This window comes from Harpegnathos saltator, unplaced genomic scaffold, assembly GCF_003227715.2.
Source record: "Harpegnathos saltator strain DR-91 unplaced genomic scaffold, Hsal_v8.6 scaffold103, whole genome shotgun sequence".
NCBI lineage: Eukaryota > Metazoa > Arthropoda > Insecta > Hymenoptera > Formicidae > Harpegnathos > Harpegnathos saltator.
Genome location: NW_020229877.1, coordinates 623,628 through 644,969, shown reverse-complemented (window position 1 = coordinate 644,969; position 21,342 = coordinate 623,628). Strand labels below are relative to the sequence as shown.

Genomic DNA, 21,342 nt, shown 5'->3' with positions numbered 1-21,342 from the left:
GTCGTCGTTGCTGCTGCTGCTGCTGCTTTTGCTGCGGGGCAAAACTGTGTGCATATGTGTGTGTGTGTGTGTGTGTGTGTGTGTGTGTGTGTGTATGTGTGTGTATGTGTATGTATGTTTATATATGTGTCCAGCTCTGTACATTCATTAAATAAACGTAGACAACAACAATCGGTTACACGTGCTTGTTGGATTCTTCTTTTTTGTTCTCTTTACGTTTCGTATATTGTCGTTATTTATTAAGTTCAAGAGAGGATAACTTACATCTGCATTGAGCTATGATACATAACTATGTACAAAGTCACACACATATCGTCCGTCGTACACACTGAGTCCTCATTTCGCGCGATTATCGTTTGACTTTGCTGCTGGTGGGACTACGCCTCGACCGGGAATCGAACGCGGACGGACGTGCCATGTCGTCCCCAAGATAGAGAACTTACAAACATCTTAAAGCTATATCGTTAGTCTATTATTCTCAGGCTGCAGGACAAAAGTTGTTTCCTCGGGGAAAGGTTGCTCTTCGCTTCCTTTCGCCGTCTCTCTTTTTCACCGCGACCGAACGTTTTGCGTTATCGCTTGTGACATTCGAATGAATCGCGACCGAAAAATGTAGTATTAATTATAGCATGTTATGCAGGAAATGGTTCTTCGCGTTTTAGAATTGTCACTAATTAGCGCCAATTAAACCTTCGACGCTGCGCGTCATTAGCGTAGATAGCAATGTTCCTTTTTACGTTTAATTAAGCACGAACGAAAGTTTCCTCACTAATTGCGCCACATCCACGCTATCGTTCGACAATCATGTTTGAAATTTCGTTTCGCTATTATTTACGCCGTCGTCAAGCAGGCTTATCTCATAGCGCGATTTAAAGATCGTGACCATTTAATAACATAATATCAAAATACCACGATGATCGCGATTTGAATGTGTCGGACATTTTCGAAGTATTATCTGGGAAAAATATGTGTTTCCTGACAAGTCCGCGAGGTCGCGAGCTTCGGAATGATGAGGTTGTCATCAAAACGATTCGAGATAGTAGTCTGGTTTCGTTCGCTTAATAAGAGATAACATGCACCTCGCAGAATCGACAAGCGCGATCGGGTGCGTCATTGTAAAAGAATTGAAAATCGTCTCTCACTTGCTTGACTAGAAAAGCAGCAACGCGAGCAAACGCGGGACAACCTGATGTCCGTGCAGCCTCCACCTCGAAATATTGAACGTACTCGTCTCACATGCGGGTATACAGCTACGTGTAAAATATCTTCGATCTCTATCGACTCGTTTATATCCTAAAGCTTATGTACGCTAGTGATATTACGCCTACCTCGATCAAACGTTACGCTGAGAAGTCCGTTCGCCTTCGTAGCGACGAATTTCGTATAAATCACACCGAAGTTATACCTACCTCCGTTCACACAACAAGTAATTTTCGTTATTTCGTCGACTTATTCTTTTTTCTAAGCGCGAATGCCTCTCTCTCTCTTTCTCTCTCTCTCTCTTTCTCTCTTCCATACATACACGTACACATCATTCGCTATATTACAAAGTTCGGAAGCGAAATATACAGACTCATGTTTTGCGCTCTTACACATGTAAGGACAGAAGGAAATAGTTTGTCGTGCGTGGACCGAATTGTATCGACTAACGATCGCGGCTCTTGACGCTCGTCGACGATTCGCGACGGGGGAGAGTACAAAATATCTATAGCGGTTCATAGAAAATCGACGAGTGTTTTCTTAGTCTACGCTCTCTTTCTCTTTAAGCTCATTTTGAATGGTGACGCGTCGCGACTTGCGTTTTTCTCGCATTATAAGTCGTTACGATGATTCGATAACGACCCTGAAAACGGTCTTTTTAACCAAATTTAATGTTCCGGAGAATTAGAAATCGTGCTTGTTAAACGAAGCCTATCGGTTCTACCGAGTTAAATCTGAATTTTTGTGTTAGGACACGTCTAAGGAGTTAATCCGAAAAAAATGTGTGAGATTTTCACCCGTAAATAATATATTTTTTTATCGAGGCGTGAATTTATATGAAAAGATTTTCTCTCGTGATGTTTTTGAACTGTTGGAGATTTTATTTTTCGCAAGTCACGTGCCGTGACACGCGATGTTCGCAAGATTTTCGTAAAATGATTACAGGATGAGTTCTAAATCTACGACTACGCGTCGTCAATGTGCGTTCATTTCGGTGAAGAGAGCCTTCCGATCGTGGCGATTCATGCTCGTCGTACACGCTATTTTTAGTGTGTCACAGGTTGACCACAGCTTACATAATCCTTATCGCTAATTCTCTGACTAATATTTATCCTCACGTATTCATTATTAGATCCTTTTCTTCGTTCGGCGCACCGAGGTACAGTGGAAGGTGAGATAATCGCGGAATTTGTGTCCTCTCGCATCATTCGATACCAAGAAAGCTATTAGAGCTATCTGTATTCGGTTTGGCTAATACAGAACCAACCTGGACCAGCTTGAATTCAGTCTAGGTCTGGACAAGGAATTCAGCCTGGACTCGGCCAGGACCAATCCATTCTCGTCGGTTGGATCCAATCTTTATCTGCTTTCGACTGTACCACGATGAGTTTTATTTGTATCTCGAATAAGAGGAAGCTCGCAGAGAAAAAGACAAGACGGATTCTTGTCTGAAAACAATAATCTATCTCGAACCGCGACGCGTCTCGAAGTTACTCGACCTCGGCTCCGCTTATCACTTTCACCGATAAGACACGACGCGACGCGAGATCATAAAAAGTCGAGGCGCGACGACCAAGACGTTCGTACAGAATAATATACAAATCGTTCTCTCGTCCTAGAAGGACGAGCTTCGCCGTTTCAACACGCGATTGCGAAAGTAAGAGCGTTGATAACGAAGGGGTAGACGACCGTTCACAAGTAATTACGCACCGCGTTAAATAGGATCAGACGGTCAGGTCGTTCAGTTAGTCATTTTGATTCGCTACATGTTTGTACGAGAGAAGATTCAGCAATCTGTGACGAGGTCGCGTTCGACGAGAGCCTCTTCCCGGCGACTCGCGCGTTTCTCCGCTTGAAAATTACGTTTTTCTCGCTTCTGCTAAAAATGGACTTCTCATATTCATAAGAAAAGAGAAGAACAAAACCGAATTTCTCCACGATGGAAAGGCAGAAACTTAGCTAAACTCTCTTTCTCTCCGGGAAAGCCGACCGGGAAAAGTTCGCGTTCGGAAGAGAAATCGACGTTCGCTCGTTCGCACATTCGTTCACTCGTTCGTTCGTTCGTTCGTTCGTTCGTTCGTTCGTTCATTCATTCTACGATAGGCCGTCGCCATCGTCGTCGCCGTTGCCTCGGGACCGGTTCTAGAGCGGCGAGAGCTTCATGATGTCGCTGTTGAGATCGGCGGACGGCGCGTCGTCCGGGTCGAGCGGTCTGCTGTCCGAGCCGAGCGAGGAGGGCGGCGCCGCGACGAACTCGTCGAGGAAATCGAAGGAGGCCACCGCCTCGCGCTCCTTGTCCCCGTAGCGCACGAAGAAGTCGTCGCCGCGACCGATGATCGACGGCCTAGACGAGCCCCAGGTGGACGGCAGTCGGAGGACGCGGTGCGCCTGGGCCGCCGACGCTGAGAAACCAAGGGCAGCGGGTCAACATGCCTCAGACTTGACTCGATCTCTTTTCTCTTTCTCTCTCTCTTCCTATACCGGCTCTAGCAGACACAGAGTAGCTCGGCTTAGCACTCTCTTTCACGTATACATGTCCCTCTCTCTCTCTCTCTTTTTCTTTCTTTCTCTTTCTCTTTCTCTTCTCTCTCTTCCTCTCTCCCTCTTTTCTCCCCATCGTGCTCTCTTCCATATTATTTTTTCCTTTCTGTCCCCTTCTCCCTTTTACTCGTCTCCTTTATCCGTCCGTATTCTATCGTTTCTCCGCCTTCCACCGTCGCCCCACCATACCGGTTATCATTCTCCTTCGCGGATTTTACGGCTTTTTCTTTTGTTTTTGCTTGGAATTTAGGTACTTGGCGGGTGCACGACCGAGTGGATGATGCATGCACGTCAGACAAATCGCGCACGATGGTTTGTTCTGCTCGCACGAGGGACCTTTTCGCTCGCTCGTGAAAGGTAGCGCTAAGCTTCGGTTAATTGATTCGGTAAAAAAAGGAAAACATGTCACAATTAATTATTTTGAGAAATGTTCACTCCGCGATACAATAGGCACTCCTTGACGGAGTGATAGATTTGTGATTTGTGTCCTCTCGACGAGGTTGTTTCTTGTTGAACGGCTTGCGCGCCGCTTGTCTGACGTAGTTTGTCGCACGTGATTGTGATGATTCGCCCGGCGATAATGACAAATCAATGCGGATTAGAGAACGCGTTACCTCCGTATGAAGCGTGAAAAGGAACCAAACTCAACCATCCGACTTACAGCACAGCACGCGCCGAAATAAAGCGTGATTAAGAAATGCGATAGGATTAACGATCAAAAACACAGGCATGTGACGAAACAAAGTACAGAAGGATGATATACAGAGAGGAGGATGAAAAGACCGACAGCGTTGAAACGGTCTTGCACGTGCCAATAAAGAATTCGGTAGTTGTCGATTCCACTCGCAGTATATATCGAGAGAGAAAGTAAAGTATTCTCGGTTTACCCTGACGCAATTCCAGTTACGAGGCTCTTGTCAATCTCCCCCATCTTTTTTTTCTAGCTTTAGCGTACTATACTGCAATATCCATATTCTCTCGCATCGCACAAACGCCTTGTGCCTCGCGCGCATAATCACTCTCGTACAAGTATCTCAAAATTTGGAGAAAACATGCTGGAATAGATACGCACGCCAATCTACACGTTCTTGTCCGAAAGTCTTTGGGCGTTCTCTCGTAGCGCACTTGGAATTTTGTGTCCGCGCTTTTGCGGATAACACAATCGGCCGATCGCGTGGTGATTCGTGATCGCCCACACGAACGGATCGCGTCTCCCAAAGGGAAGAGCACTTATTTTGATTACACGTTACTCTCCTCCTCGCCCGTCGGTTTTGATTAAAATGTATATCACGATGAATAGCCTTCCTTCCCTCCTATACTTAACGCGCTTTCAGTAGCTCGCTCCCAAGATTTTCGGACGGCGGCGGCGGCGGCGGCGGCGCGTGTGCCAAGTAGGTCACACGGATAATACGTGTACACGCAAAGACACGAGACGGGAGATGGAATTGCGTGAAGGCGCTTCGCCAGGAACACGATTTTCTTCCGGTTAATAATTCTGTTAGTAAACCAATGAGTAAACCAATGAAGTCCGTCGTAGCCGTGTACACAGAGTTCACGTGGTGTGCGAGGCCAAAAATAGGTCCCGGCGGAATGTATTCCTCCCAATTGGCGCATGTCGTTTACAGAAACTGATCGTCACTAAGCCGAACTACGTAGCTTTTCTTGTGACAATCAAAGCACACCGCGTAGGAGCTACCATCTGAACAAAAAATATGGAAAAGGCTATGTACAGCGAGGGCTACTAGGCGCGCGAGCGTGAGATTTGTGGGTGCTGGGTGCCGATTCTGTCGCTTTTTGTATCTTTGTGTGTGTTTGTTACAAGTGTATATGACATCAACTTTGAGCGTGTATGTTAACACTTTCCTGAGCAAAATAACGTGACATTAGATTCCACTGTGTACATAGTATTGCATCTATATCTTCTTTGTAAAGTGAAGTTGGGCCGTGAATAGGCCCAGCTTATCTTATCAGCTCGGTTATTCAGCGGTACGGTAAAGTGTCAGTAAAGTGTTAACCATCTGGGGGCAAGTGTCGCGTGTTGACGTGTAAGTGTCTCAAGCTTACGGAAGCAAGCGCTGTTCACCACCTACCGAACCCTCGAAAGCGTCGTTGAGTTTGTCACCTCCAGCGTTGGACGATTACATGTTGGTGGTAAACGAGTGTCCGAATTGATTTCTTCCCGTTACGTTCTGTATTTACAGAACGTACTAATATGTCCAACACTGGAGTCCCGTTAATCCCGGAGTACTTCGGGCTCAAGCTTCTTGCGCACTACCAACGCTGATCGGTTAGTGTATTTCATATTAAATGAGTAACGAGACGACAAGTACCTCAGTGACAAAGTAAAAGCGAGCGGTTAACGATAGGAAAAAAGAACAGAGAAAGTATCAGCGAAAATGAAGCGTTGGGAGAGAATGACGGACAGAGAACGCAAGTAGTCGAGCTTGTGAGCTGCGCGCGGAAAGATGGCGGTGAGTGGTGATGCGCGCGAGAAACGGCACGGCAGAGAAGTGTCTACGGAATACAGATGCCCGACTAAATACCTTTCTTTTGTCGTCGGTACCGGTGTAATCTGTGCAAGTGACGGTAATCGGGTGGTTCGTCTCCCGAGTCGCTGCCCGCCGAACCGCTGCTCGACGTCGCCGAGGAACTTTCGCTGCTTGCTAACATCACATCTAAGAGATTGGCTCTGGCCTGAATTAAAATGTTACGTTTAGCAACACACACGCTTAGTAGTAATAGGCATAATTAACAATCAAGTCGCTTGTCAACTTATCCATCCATCAATTAGATCGATTGAACGGTCCTCTCCCGTGAAAACACATGGAACAAGATACGAAAAAATCCTTTTTTCAAATAGAGTCGGCAAATATGCCGACGAATGAGAAACGTGTGTTCCACGGGGACAAACTTTCGAATCAATCTAACGACTCTCTGTCTATCGACGGGCAGAACGTACCTTGGGGTCGGTGAAGTCAATGTCGCGTTCAACGTGAACCCATCCTGTCGGGCAGCAGCAAGCGAGGTCCAGTTTCTCCAGCGCTACCTGAGGCTCGTTGTTGCTGACGGCGGCGTTGTCCTCTCCCTTCCGAATCATGCGATTCAACTCGTCTATGACGTCCTTGGACGTGGCGCGTTCGTGGAAACTCAACGTTCGATCTCTACCCTCCACGAGGAGGGTCGCTCGCGCTGGGCTGACCTGCGAAAGAATGTACGATTGTAACTATGTCGGACGGAGGGTTATTGTGTGTATCGATCGATGTATTATCTTGCGCTTTCGCGGATACGCGAGACAGTTGGTCGCGATTACCCGTCAGAGTGGATCGCGTATCAGAAGGGAAGAGCTCTCTTATTTCGATTAGATGTCACTTCTCGTCGTCGGGTTTGATTAAAATGTACGTCACGAGTGAGTGTCGCGTTCGGTATCGCAAATCGTTGGCTAGTGGGAACTTCTTTTCACGCTATTTTTCACGATGTAAGTGACTCGTTTTCCCTTTCCCCCGCGGCGGAAGTTAACCCGCGAGATAATGAGGTAACTTACAACTGTACTAGGCGTGGAAGAGGTTGCAGCCTCCTCGTCCTCCTCGGGCACGGCTCCCAATTCCGATGGCGCGACCGTCGTGTACGAGATACCTCCGTTACATGACACGGCGCTCACGATCCTCTCCTCGGGTGCCAACGGCGGCACTTGTATCTGATCGAGCAGCAGCTCGTCGTTGCTCTCGTTCGCGCTCCCGATGTTGCTGCTGCTCTCCGGAGCGATTGATCCCTCCACCTCGGCCGAGACCTTCGACTCCGCCGTGGAATCGCTTTTGCTGCTGCCCACTTCTATAACTGTCGCGCGCGATTCGCGACATCCCTTTAGTCATCGCTCAACATTTCCAGCGATGTCAGTCTCTTTCGAAACACACATCGCTGTGTGTTTCGAAAGATATCTTTCGCAATTAATTATTTTTTCTTTCATTTTATTATTTCTTTCTTCATCATATTCATTTTTTAACATTTTTTTTTCATTACGAATTTATCCGCTCGATTCGCGGCACGATACACTTCCACCCCCCCACCATTATAATTATGTTAACGATGACTTTGTGGACCGTGGACGATGCGAGTTATTCGGTTTCACGACGAACCATAGGGTAGAACTGACCTTCGGTCGAGTGAGACAGGCCGTTATGAGGTTCCACGGGGTTGTTCGGCAACTCCGCGAGGTACATCTGCTGCTCGGCGATGAACGATAGGACGCTCTGAAGCGCCTGCTCCCTGTCCGGCGGCGGTCTCCCGCTCCTGGACGACGTGCTGGCCAGGCTCTTTGTGCTCTCGAACTTCACCAGTCTATAAAAGTCCCTGGTGAAGTCGGTGCCGATCGACGGCGTGTCAGGGTCGTCGCTGCAGCCGGAGAGCGCCGCCGACGACCTCTTGCTCGAGTTCTCCAGCGCTCCTTCTTCGCTGCTCCAAGACGCGCCGGGACTCGACGCGTACGGCCAAGGTCCAGTCGCCCTCGCGTCCATTAGAAGCGCGACCTGCATGACCACCGCGATGTATTAGCAGAGGCGCGCCGGGGTTCGCGACTACTCGGAGAATTGGGGTATCTTGGCGCACATTGGCGCCGGAATCAATTCGGACTAGTCTCGCCGAGCGAGCCGTAATAGTCTCGTCCGGCTGACTGAGCGAGAACACCCGCGGTCGCCGCGGTCGTCGATCGCGCGCGATCAATGAACATACCAGCTCCCCTCCGGCTCTGTCGGCGAGATAACTCGCGCCGTTCCACAGACACTCGTTCGCGTCCTCCTCCAATTCCAGGGGATTATGCTCCTTGATTGCCGGCAAGGCGGGTGTGTTTGTAGCCGGTTCCTTCCACATTGCCGATTCATTTTGCACGAGGTCCTCCGTGGACAACGAGAAGCTCCAATCCTCCAGCTCCGCCCTGTCGTACTCTAATTCGAGCAAGTCTCGGTGTTGTTGCGCGCTCCTGCTGTCGTCGAGCCTGAAACCCGCGCGATTTTATTTCCTTCATTTTTTACTTTCTTACTGATATGAACCCTAACATTAATTAAGTTGATATTAGTAATTGACGGATTGACGTTAGATATCGAAATAACGTTTCTGCTCAACGAGGCTTTTTAGAGATCCCCAACAGGAGACTCGACAGCATTGAGATGCACATAACGACCGAACAGTCACGCGTGTCCAGCGCCGTTCCGCTCTCTCTCTCTCTCTCTCTCTCCCCCCCCCCGCTTCTCTAAATCAAAGCTCCGCAATCCAATGCGATTACACGCGCTCTCGTCCTGCAAGGACGCGTACACCGAGAGATATGGGAAAGGGAGGGGGCGAGGGCGACAAACCTGAGCCATTGTTGCACGTACTCAGCGTCCCAGCCCTCCTCCTCCACCAGCAGCAGGGAGGACGATCCCATGGGACTGGGTAGCTTGTACGGCGTGAAATTGGCGGTGGTGGTGAGCTTGAGGCAGAGGTGGCTGTCGGAAAAGCTGCGCATCACGTGCTGGTACGGCAGCAGCTCCTTGGTGGGCGGGTAGCTGTGGCGCGGGTTGATGCCGACCGTGAGGTTCAGAGGTAGAAAGAGGACGTCGGGGTCGCCGGCGTCGAGGGCGACGAGGCGTGCGTCCGGCGACACGTCGGCCTCGGTCTCGTCGGTAGCTTCCTTGAGGTCCTCGAGGCCGCGCGACGGCTCTTGGCGCGTGCCCTCACCCTGGACGTCGCTGGACATGGTCGAGTAGCCCTCGTCCCGGTTACCGCTCTCTGGGCTCTCGCTGCCCTCCTCCTCCGAAGGCTTTTGCGCTGGAAACGGTTCGGGGTTATGCACAGTCCTGACGAGAGTGAGAGATTGGCAAAAAGGCGCGAACACCATGGAGAATAGAGAAAACGGGGAATGAAACTGTGCGGTCGATTCGCGTCGGTTAGGCAAGTCGTCGCTCGATTCTCCATCGTGTATCGTTTAAAACGTAGTCTCCAAGTTTCATCAATTAAGAGTTCACTCGGGAATATGTCGGATTTAGTTTCGAAGGTATTCATTCGATTATTCATTCACAGTGGAGAATTCGCTCAATGAGAACCACTCTGAATTCGAGTGACTGTGCTCTTCGAGTGAGAAATTTCACTCGAAGAAAGTTAGAGAATAAGAGCAGGGATATCCGAGAGAGGGTACCGAGAGGTCTGCTGCGTCGGCACTTGGTGGCTGCCATCATGGGTATCTGCAAGTTTAAGGATCGTGGCCTCGAGAGGGGCACCCAAGCTGGATCCAAGCCCAAGGCGGCCACCAGAGCGGCCGGACCGGCCTCGAGGATTCCTTGGATCAGTTCGGTGGGGCTACCAGGACTGGCAGCCTGCGCCAGCAATCCCGACAGTGCTCGATTCTGAGCCTCAAGCTCTCGTATACGTCTCTGCAACGCGCCTATTTCCTCTCTGAGACCCTGAAGACAATTCACCCAGCGGCAATTAGTATACTGCTTACTCTAACGCTCTCTTTGGCGATACATCGAGTTCAAGAAGCGCATTAGCGGGTAGGGTAAGGCGTGTTAGCGACGCGTCAGTTTAATCCCTTCAAGATAATCTGTCAATTGATTGTCAGCATTCAAATTTACATAAAAAGATTCATATTCGCCGCATCCCACTCAGTCGGACGGAGAGATCGGAAGTGAGATCGCGTCGATGCCTGCCAGATGCTTTACAACCTTCTGAGTTTTACATTCTGAAAGCCAAGAATGTGAGGGATAAAGGTATGAGAGATCGAGGTAAAGTGCGCGCGCAGTATTTTACTTTGTTAATAATTTTAATGAGACAATATCTGTCAGCATGCTGCTGCAAAAATTCTGCGAACAATTTTCGAAACGTCACGTCTCGAAAGGGTTAACATCCCCGAACGCGTACGAAATTCATACGCGTCTCCAAGACGCGACAGAGCTGTGCGGGCTGTTTGGACGGGACGTGGTTGTCTGAGGAGAAAGAGACGAGAGAAAGAAAAAGAGAAAGAAAGAGAGAAAGAGAGGACGTGTGGTAACGAGAGCATAGCGATGAACCTTTTGGGATAGGAGGGCGCGGACCACCTGGTTGGCGACGTCGTCCAGGCACCGCTCGTATTGCCGACGCTGGGCGTCGGCGTCCCGCGCCAAGGCCGCGTGTTCCGTCTCCAGGGTCGCCAGTCGTGCGACCAGCGCGGCGTGCACTTCACCAGCGCATGCTGCCTCCAGACCGCGCAGCTGACCCCGCATCGACTCGTTCTCCAGCTGCAGCTTCGAGATCTGCGCCTGGTACTGGTGCACGCGTGCCTGCGAACACGCGAGGTCGCGTTATCGGCGTGCGTTTCATGCGCTCGTATAGTTATTACGAGCAATATTTTATTCAGCGTTCAACGGTGATTAGTGTAATATGTAATCTATCTATAATAGCGCCGCGATATTACATCAGCGGCGGCGGCGGCGGCGGCGGCGCCGATAGACACGCACACATGCGTACACACACATACAACACAACTGACATCTCTGATTATTATTATGAGTCCTAATAACGCGACCGTTAGGTGGTCATTATCGGTAATACTTTATTCACGCGGCGCGCAATGTGACACGACGATTAGTGTAATCCGAAATCTACTACTACGCAACAGAGCAGAAATTACCGCGGTCGCGCGCGCGCGCGCGCTCCGCAAATTAGTGCAGTCGTTTGTGTCGCGACAGCACCAGTTGATTGTTATTTACTGTGACCGTTTTGTTAATTGAACGCCCTAATGATCGCTGCAATCAACTAACGTTTAATCGCGCGTATGCGATTATCAATATCATCGCGCGCAGCCGTCGTAGAAATTCGGGATCGAAATTATAATTGCTCCGTTCGCGACCGCTCGACGGTCATGACGATTTTAATCCCACTTGAAGCGCTCACCGTCGTAATCTCGATCTTAATCCGACGTAAGAGCGACGATACGGAAATTCGCGGGCAGCCGAGTGAGGTCGAGAGATAACGTTTCGTAAATATCTCGCGCGTCAGAGCTCAATTCCCGGCGGTCGTTGAAATTAAAGAGCTAATAGATTGTTCGATTCTATCAAGCCGGCCGGGGAGTGACTCACTTTTCTCTCTCTCTCTCTCTCTCTCCCTCTCTCTCTCTCTCTCTCTCTCCTGGTTTCTCGCTGGGACTCTAGTTACGTCAAATACCGAGCTCGGGCTTCTTGACACGACGGCCACCGCGAGAGAATCAGTCGGTCGCATCGCGGAGATTTAAACATCGCGGACAACGAACGAATCCACCACGCTCGCTGCTCGCAATTATCCCGGCAACAACGGTCGCTCGTTATAGAACGGAACACACCGCTCTTAAACGACCCATTCCCAAAATAATTCCCGACAACAGCCCGTTTGCGTCCATTCTTAAATGGGAGTAATTACGGCGGGCGCTCGTGACGATTGCCATTTGCCGCTCAAATTATCCGTTCTCGCGCGGATACACGCGTGGAGAACAGCCGTGTCGCAGTGACGGATCACCGCGTGAGCACGCTCGGGCCGCTCGTAGGTGGACGTCTCTTTTGTTCCCTTTGTTTCGTTAATGAACGAATAATAACATCTTGGCGAACGCGGGAAGAGACTCAGTCGAAATTTCCCGACTGAGGTGGCTCGCTCGAGACTCGCGCCGACTCGACGATTCTAATCTCCATTCTCCTATTCTCTACGGATTTTAATCTGCGAAAACCGTCCTACGGATTTGCCGCGAATGTTTCGTAAGTAATAATTCCTTTCTCAAACACGCCGTTTCCGAGGTTCTCCTTAGATTGTCGTGATATTATTCGCGAGCTTTCCCCCCTTTTTCTGCCCGGATGCTTAATTTTTAATATCATCGGATATAAGGAGGCTCGCTTTACACCTGGGGCTATTCCCCCCGTGCTATTCAAACCTACCGAGGCTCTCTTTACTCCGCCGTTCTCCAAACGGAAGTAATCACGTTGCGGTGCTTGTGACCGCTCGCCACTCTTATTATACCGTGTTCGCCTCGAATTCCCAGCGACTCGAGCTTTCAGGCGAAAGGCGAGAGAGAGAGAGAGAGAGAGAGAGAGAGAGAGAGAGAGAGAGAGAGAGAGAAAGAGAGAGGGAAACGAGAGCACAACGGATTGTTTAACGACAACAAGCTTTTCCGAGAGCTGGGCCGTTACCGAACGTTAATAACCAGCCGTTATTAGCAGAAAGGCGTTTAACGTTGAATTAGAGCCGCGGAGACCTCTGTCGGGGACAGGGGTGCTAATAGAGGGTGCGTGTGTCTGATTTATAACAGTCGGCCCTTGCTAACGTCCGCGCACCCCCCCCGCATCGCGTCGAGCGAATCAACGATTTTCTGTCGTTCCCCAGACCCGAGGGAGAATAAAAATGCAGCAGACCGCCCGCCTTCTGCGAATTCTCGCCGACACAACGCGCGTTGCTCCTCGATACAGGATATCCCAGGAAAATCGCGGCCCCGATTGCGATCGATTTTCCCCGCGAGATCGACGAGAGACGCGGGATCGAGTTAAATGGAAGAAAGAAAAGAAAGCGCTTTTTCCTTGCTCCAAGCGCACAACGAAGCGGTAGGCAGTGCGAAGTCTGATTCGCGTTCGACAGCACGCTGGAGTCGCTTTTCTCATTTCGCAAATACCAGCGTAATATACTCGCGTCGCTCGTTGAAAACACCGCTCTCGCGGCGATCGCGCTCTCCCCTAGCTTCTGCCGCCGTAAATAAAAATTAATCTCGCAATTCCACTCTCTCTCTCTCTCTCTCTCTCTCTCTCTCTCTCTCTCTCTCTCTCTCTCTCTCTCTCTCTCTCTCTCTCTCTCTCTCCTCTCTCTCTCTCTCTCTCTCTCTATCTATCTATTTCTCTCTCTCTCTTTCCGGCCCTCGGTGCCTGCCGATACAGACCCCCCCCCAACCTGTCACTCGATCCGACGCGAATCGGCTGTCCTTTATTTTCCTGTTTCCCCGCTTTTTTTTTCTCCTCTCGTTTCGCAGATTGTCACCGATCGGCGAGCGTGCAATGAAAGTACACTCGTGCGTTCAGACGTAACGTTATACACCGCTTCCCGTTAGGGATTGCGCGGCTTGTCATTGACAGGCGGGTCGACATTGAACCTAGGGATCGAGTGACGATCGATATTAAATGTTATTTCGTGGGGCGACGATGCAGTTTCTGTCTTTCTCTCCGTGTGTCTCCCTTTCTCTCCCTCTGCCTCCTGCCGTTGTCGCGGGGGAGGGAAACAGAGAGGAGAGGAGAGGACACCCAGCACGGTACGACTCTTTTAGGGGCAAACCGAGCGTGAACGAGATAGCGCGCGTGCCGTAAGGATCGGCAGTAAACGTCCGCGTTTACTGTTCCCTGCCTTTATTGCTCGAGAGCCCTCGCATGCGCCGCTCTACGCGTTTTACGCCAAAAATCATCGCCCGCCGCCGGCTTTACGAGTCCTCGCGAATTGCGGAAACGCGCGCGCGCGCTCGCTCGTTCGTTTATAGGCGATTTTTCCGGACAGATCGTCAGCGATCCCCGAGATCGCTTCGCGAATCGGCACGCAGCGTGGCGGTTATCGTGTCACGCATGAACTTCTCGGCGAAACCGGTGGCAGGGAAGTAAAGGGCAACTCGGCAACTCCGAGTTATGTTATCGCGTGGCTGATAAAGAGCGAGGAATCCGAGAGAGAGAGAGAGAGAGACAGAGAGAGAGAGAGAGAGACAGAGAGAAATCCCCATTTGGGAAACGCTTGAAAAAACGACGAGAGTGGAGAGCGAAATCAACCGCGCTCGCCGCTTGACGTTTAATAATAATTCAACGCGGAGCGAAGCGGAGCGGAGCGAAATCCGGCTGTTTCGCGACAACACGACACGGGGAACAGAATCCAGCCAGCCGAGCGTGGCTCACGATGAAATACAAGGAGGGAACTTGACGTCGCCGTGAAGGAAAGAGCGCGGTATTATTGTATAAGGGAAACCTTTTACCGCGGATCTGTCATCGCGCTCCGGCTGCCACGCGAGTCGAACTCGGCGGCGCGAAATCGTCGTTCGGGGACGTGCTTACGCGCTCCTCAAAACAGCCGATTGTAGTCGGATTGCGGCGTCGATTATCCCGCTCGTGTGTTGTATAACGTTTGCTCGGCGTGTCGTGTCGCACGTGATTGATGCGGACGGGACGAGCCCCAGGGACGGAGTTCCTCTCGACGTGTCGGGTGCTCTCGGACACCTCCCGCGATCGAGGGTCGATGACTCGGGAACGACTTCGAGACGCGCGAATCGTCCCCGAGTCCGCACGCTCGTGTGATCGAAGTTTGTGAGTTAAACGCCGCCCAATGTCGGTGAAAAGTGCGCTCTCGCACACGTAACACGAGTCGCAGTCGCGTGTTTACTCACCTCGTAGGACAGTGTCAGCGCCGTTTTCTCTTGCTTCAGCTGTTCGGCCCGGTGCTTCTGTTGCAGCAGGCCCCGCGACGACTCCTCCATCCTGCAACAAATCAGACCAGTCTCTCGTGAGAGAGGAAGAGCTCCCGGATTTTAATCCTCGTTGAAAAGATCCTAATTGAATGAGCCATTGAGCCACCGCTCCCGCGTCTCCTCGGTAGCTCTCCATTGTGCCGGCGGAAAATTTATTTGCTCTTTCTCTATCTCTCTTCTCCTTCGTTCGTTTTCTCGACCTTGCCTCGGCCTCGAAGAAGAGCCGTCTTGCTCCTCGACGATATTAAGGATTCTCCTCCCGCGAAATAAACTCGCAAACAATATTTTCGGTTTTCTTCCTCGGTTCTTACTCGGACTTCTCCTTCACGCTTGTCTTACTCTCGTTTTCGAATTTCTTGTTCCAATTATAACCAAGTTTCTGCGATTAAAGTATACGATTAGTGAGATATTGGAAATTATTATGGAGTGGAGACGGTGGAGACTTTAATACTATTGAAACAAGAAACGATAATTATTCCAGAGGGAAATTTTTTGCGGGTGGTGTCGATGAATCGCAGAATCTAACTTGAAGTTTCAAGTTTTATTGTACAGTAGTTAAGTATTCTTTACCCGACACTCCCTTGGGCGCTTTCGCGCCTTTGTAAAGTCCGTCTTTTCTCTCCCGAATCGCTCGCCGAGAAGAAAATCGAAGATCGAGATTTCCGTCTGACGAACTTCCTTCGTGCGAGAACGCTCCGCGGGGTTAATGATCTGATTAGGGATGCAGGGGTGCGACTGAGATATGAAGCCGATTTAAGCTTTTCGGGGGCGGCCGAGCGAGAGGTTGCCGCAGCGCCTGGCAACACCCTACGTCTTCCTGTCGCCCCCCCCCTTCCCCACAGGACAGATATCCTTGCTTATATCCTCGGCTCGAAGTAACTTTCGAGCCAGTTACGAGTTTCAATTCGATTGTGCTCCGTAGACGTTTAATAAGGATGAATTTCCGACCGGTCGATCGCGATCAGCTCCCTAATTGGATGAAACTGAAAGCACGATGGGAGCTTGAAAGGGAAGTTCGTGTAATGCGGAAATATTTATTCGTATCATTCGCTTTTCTCCACTCATCCCGCGGCATTCTTCGAGATTTTCCCATTTCCTAACCATCATCGAATATCTGTCAAAATTTCTCGAAATGTCGTGTAGCTTATCTCGTCGTTATCGTTTTCTCGCGTTTTCACTTGGTTTCTCGTTGCACACGCGGAACTATACACGAGACCGCGTGAGCGATCGATCAAAGCAACGCTCGCAATTGCAGCACCCTTAAACCGGGTGTAGCTCCCCTAAACAGCTCCCTCGTCTTCCCTCTTGATTTCTCTGTTCTTCACCTTTATACATTTCGCTCTGCCTGCCTCTCTTCTCTCTCTCTCTCTCTCTCTCTCTCTCTCTCTCTCTCTCTCTCTCTTAGTTCGAAACACATGGCACAAGCAAGCCGGTCCTCTCATGATTTACAACTGTTTCTCTCGGCAAATTCGATTACGATGATTCTGGGGTGCACATAGCGTCGAATTGCAGACGGGGATAACAGTCGCCTGCCAGTCCCAATAATACTCGATAACACTCAATAAAACACGGAGCTTGTGTCGAAGATATATTCATTCGATTCATCAATTCGCCTCGCTTTTATTATTATTCTTACGTCGCACATTTAATTCCTCTCGCGGCTTGGAAACAGGACCGGGAGAAAATCAGATTTATTTTTCAGGACATTTCGATCTTAGGAACGCGTTATTAATTGTCATCTATTTTAATGGTTACAGTTATTACTGCAATAGAAATGTTTCCTTTTGTGCGCATAAGCATATAAGAATATATTCAAGTCACGTTTGCTCTCGTCGTCCTCGGGAAGCGACGAGCTCCGTATATAAAATTTATGCCCCGCATTTCCGAGAGCAAATCTCTCCGACATTGACGACGCGGCTCTCGTCGCCGAGTCGCGCTATTATAATTACTGTTTACACGTGTCGCGTGTCGCGTGAGTGACAGCGGCGCACGTTTCGACGGCAGAGCACCCACGCACCCTCACGCATACATGCATACCGCGTTGTGTGCACGTGAAGTTCGCGAGACAGACGCCAAAATAAACAGGTGCCCCAGCAGGAATACGCCGTTGCGAATCGCACGGTGCGCCCTTTGTGCGCCAGGACGCCGTCATTATCATATGGAAATTGTTAACGCCCGTCGCTTTAACCTAACCTAACCTAACCACCATCAGCGCACGACCCGAGATAGGAAAAGAGCGAGAGAAGGAGAGAAAGAGGACGACCGCGTTCTGCTCCTGCGAAGCCGTCGACGCTCTTCGTGTTCGTCGCGCGATACACGTGTCGCGTATACAGGTTGCGTGAAAAGTTCGCGGAGCGAAACTGAAATAAAGAATACCAAATTCTAAAAATGATTTTATTCTTCAGTATAGTCTCCAGTAACTTCAATACACTTGGCCCAATGGCTCTCCAATAGTTTTATTCCATCGCGGAAGTGTGTTTCTGGAAGGTCTGCGAAATATGCCTCTACGGCTGCTATTCAGCTTCTTCATTCGACAAAAAATGCTTTCCACGGAGGAATTGTTTCAGGTTTCGGGACAGACAGAAGTCGCTGGGTGCCAAATCTGGCGAATACGGTGGTTGATCAAGCAATTTGTACTTTAATTCATTGAATTTAGACATTGACAAAACACTTGTGTGAGCAGGTACGTTGTCTTGGTGAAAAATGATTGGTTTCTGCTGCAAACCAAGTCTTTTCTCACGAATTTTTGCGTCCAATTGATCCAAAAGGTTACAATAATATTCAGAGTTAATTGTTTTACCTTTTTCCAGATAGCCAATTAACAAAATCTCTTTAGCATCCCAACAGACTGATCGCCAAAACCTTTTTTGCCGATCTTTCGTGCTTTGTTTGCTTTGGAGCTGAACATCCAGCTTTCAGTCCACCGTAAACGTTCCTGTTTCAATTTAGGATCATGGTGATAGATCCAAGTCTCATCCATAGTTATAAAACGACGCACAAAATCGGTTTTATTCTTCTTAAAACGATCCAAATGACGCTGAGAAATTTGCTTTCGAGCGAGTTTTTGTTGAATTGCTAACGTATGCGGCACCACTTTTCCAAACACCTTTTTCATTTGTAATTCTTTATTATAAAAATATGCCGTACCCGTTCATCTGAAATGCCTATGGTATGAGCAATTTCACGCGTAGTCACACTTGGATCTTCAGAAACAATAACATGTATTTGCTCAATGATTTCTGGTGTTGATGCGCTTGTTGGACGTCCACCGCGTGGATCATCTTCAATGCTTGTACGACCACGTTGAAACTCAAGTGCCCATTTACAATTGCATTGTTTTTGAAGGAGCAGATTCCCCTAACACATTTATCATCTCGGAATGAATTTCCGTTGCCTTTAAACCTTTTTTAACAAAGAACTCAATCACTGCACGCTGTTTCAAATTTTCCATTGCAAACAAATATACTGACACGTCAACTCCTTCAATTGGCTTGTAAACACAGAAAGAATTGACAGATGGAAATGAAACCTAACCTAGGTTCGTGTGAAGAGTGATTCTATGTAACCGACTACAATTTATAATTCTACCGTTTACTTATAGATGCCGCTCCGCGAACTTTTCACGCAATCTGTACGTCGCGACACACACGTCGACGGAAACTTCACCGGCCGCGAATTTAATGCGCCTTCTTTGTCGCACGCACAGGACGCGGGCGGAGGACGCGCTGCTCCGGAATCAGCCGGCATAATGCAGACGCCGGAGCTCGGCGTCGCGATTGTGCGACGAGGATTAATTTCCGGCGAGCGTATATCGAAAACGCCACTCTCATATCCGTAAAATAACGGGCACTCCGGGCACAATAGACGGCGGCATTGATCTTCGCACGCGCGCATGCAGGGTGGCATCTTCGCGTTCGGTTCGCCGCGTCGCGGCGAGTGACTTCTTCGACGAGCGACGACGCTCGCGTCGGAGTCGTCGCGTATGCACTGTGACTTTCTCTGTGGTATTTTTGTCGAGTCGATATATCGATATTGGCGCGTTGAATGTCGCGACAGTCGCCGGTGACCGCGGATATACGTCATCGCGCGTCTCATTGAGTCGCGCATAAGGCGTGTATTGGATTGTGCATTTGAAAAATCGCTTCCAGCCTCAATCGGCAGGTGGATGGGACGAGGCAAACAAATCTACACGGAGGAAAAATGTTTGGTCGAACGAACCAATTTTCTGGTGTGTGAAAGATGAACGACTGAGAAATTCCGATCGAAAATACGAGAATCCTGTTTAAGTTAACCAGAGGAATCTTGGTAATTTATAGACTGAACTCTGATAACTTCAATCGGAATTCCATCGCGATTCCTACAGCACTTTCAAGAATCGCTGTGTCTCTCACAGTCTTGAATCTTTTTAGTAGACAATTAATCTTGTTTTCAATCGAGATTGCGAGGTGACCGATACTTGACACCAAATTACTTCGTCGACTGCTTTATTATTTATTCTATTTTTTTTAATTGCTTATTTATTGTCTAACGCCTCACGGTGACACTTGCTCTATATTGAGAAACTATTGAGAAAGAAAATCGAACAAATATACGCATTTCCTAATTACTTCAACTCTCAGCGGGGGGTTAGGGAGGATATAAAATTCGAAGAGCAAACGGCCAAGGTAGGTGTAATGTTCTCTCTCATGTCGTCCGCTCTCGTTCCTCATCCCGGAATTTCGCATGCTCGTACAGCTATTTAGGTTGCATTGTTCCTACGTGTGGTTAATAGGACCCTCTGCAGCGACGGCGCGTCGACGAAAGGGGTCGGAAAATTCAATTTCGTGTCTGGCCGCGTAAAAATAACGCAGCCGCGCTCCGCTTTCTCTCTCTCTCTCTCTCTCTCTCTCTCTCTCTCTCTCTCTCCTCTCTCTCTCTCTCTCTCTCTCTCTCTCTCTCTCTCTCTCTCTCTCTCTCTCTCTCTCTCTCTCTCTCTCTCTCTCTCTCCTCTCTCTCTCTCTCTCGCTCGCTCGTTCGCTCTTCCTTTCGAGCCACTCGTAAAAAGCCGCCGCCAGTAGCACGAGGTCCGCATTTTTAATTCCCCGCGATCGTGTCTAGATTCCACGGGTCCGCTCCGAAGCCGTGGGAACAAAAGATCACGTTTAATTGAGCGGTCGAGCGGTACGGCGTCGCCTCTTGGAGATCTCGAAGCCCGGAATTTTAAGTATCGTCTAGCCGCGGCGAGCGGCCCTTTGAAATTGCGCTTTTGCCGTGAAATATGTTCGCCGAAGCACGTGAAGAAAACACCCCGCGTTAGCGGGGAAGAAAGGGTAAGGCAAGGCAGAAAATTAAATAAAATCCCAAAGGGAAATTCGAAAGTTACAATTCGTCGGACGCGGCGTTCTGAAGAATCGTCCCGCGTCGCGGATCGGGACTAAAATTCCGACAATGGTGGCTCGCGCGACGTTTTGAGAGCTTCGTCGGGGCTCTCAATCGCGACCGGATGTGAGGGCGTGAAGAGAGAACGACACGGCGAGAAGGAAAGGGCGGAGACGCGCACGAAAGGGCGTGATTACTCATTCACGGCGGAGGAGAGCCGTCACGTCGGCGTATCCGGCTGGTTGTAATGCATCATGTCGCGTTGCACGCTGTAAAACAGGGATATCAATTTGCCGTACACGCATCGTCCGCGCGTGTTACGACGACGACGGTGACGCGAGACGCGCGGTCGGATTTCGCCTCGTTCGTGGAAGCGCTCGTGGAAATACGTGAAACGAGAGTCCCGTGGAGACCCACGAAATTCCGTCGCGGAGATGATCCGCCGAAGCGTGCAGCTCTCACCTCCGCACGCGTAATCCCCGCGGAATTACCTCCGACGTTTTTTCTTTTTCTCTCTCGAGAAGGAGAGAGAGATATATATCCTCGAAATTGCATCGAAAAGCGCGCGCGCGCGTGAAAAAGTCAGGAGAAACGCGCGACGCGGTCCGCGTCGTTCGCGCAATTATTTTTCAGATAGATTCTGCCGAGATTCTCTCTCTGCTTTTCCCTCTGTTTTCAGTTTTACAATAGTTGGCTTTTACGGGTTCAGCATTCGCGATTCTTCGAGATAGATTTCGTCGATTTCTCCTTTTTCTTGATTGTTCCTTTATTTTGCGGTTTCACGGTAATTT

General features: G+C 49.5%; 1 protein-coding gene across 9 annotated transcripts in view; it reads right to left on the bottom strand.

The window, feature by feature from the left end:
- Nucleotides 1-101: 101 nt before the first annotated feature.
- LOC105188067 (uncharacterized) overlaps nucleotides 102-21,342 on the bottom strand; it is a 245,184-nt gene continuing 223,943 nt past the window's right edge. For 4 of the 9 annotated variants that reach the window (XM_011149315.3, XM_025298990.1, XM_011149312.2 and 1 more), the window contains 10 exons: nucleotides 15,113-15,203; nucleotides 10,779-11,027; nucleotides 9,908-10,172; nucleotides 9,087-9,540; nucleotides 8,467-8,728; nucleotides 7,892-8,264; nucleotides 7,283-7,575; nucleotides 6,701-6,940; nucleotides 6,285-6,435; nucleotides 102-3,602 (listed from right to left, as the gene is read on the bottom strand). In XM_011149315.3, the coding sequence (XP_011147617.1) occupies nucleotides 3,343-3,602; nucleotides 6,285-6,435; nucleotides 6,701-6,940; nucleotides 7,283-7,575; nucleotides 7,892-8,264; nucleotides 8,467-8,728; nucleotides 9,087-9,540; nucleotides 9,908-10,172; nucleotides 10,779-11,027; nucleotides 15,113-15,203 (2,638 nt within the window). In that variant the 3' untranslated portion in view covers nucleotides 102-3,342. Of the gene's footprint in view, nucleotides 3,687-4,159; nucleotides 5,441-6,284; nucleotides 6,436-6,700; nucleotides 6,941-7,282; nucleotides 7,576-7,891; nucleotides 8,265-8,466; nucleotides 8,729-9,086; nucleotides 9,541-9,907; nucleotides 10,173-10,778; nucleotides 11,028-15,112; nucleotides 15,204-21,342 lie in introns of those variants that run through there. The other 5 variants (XM_011149317.3, XM_011149313.3, XM_011149316.2 and 2 more) reach the window with 4 other exon arrangements.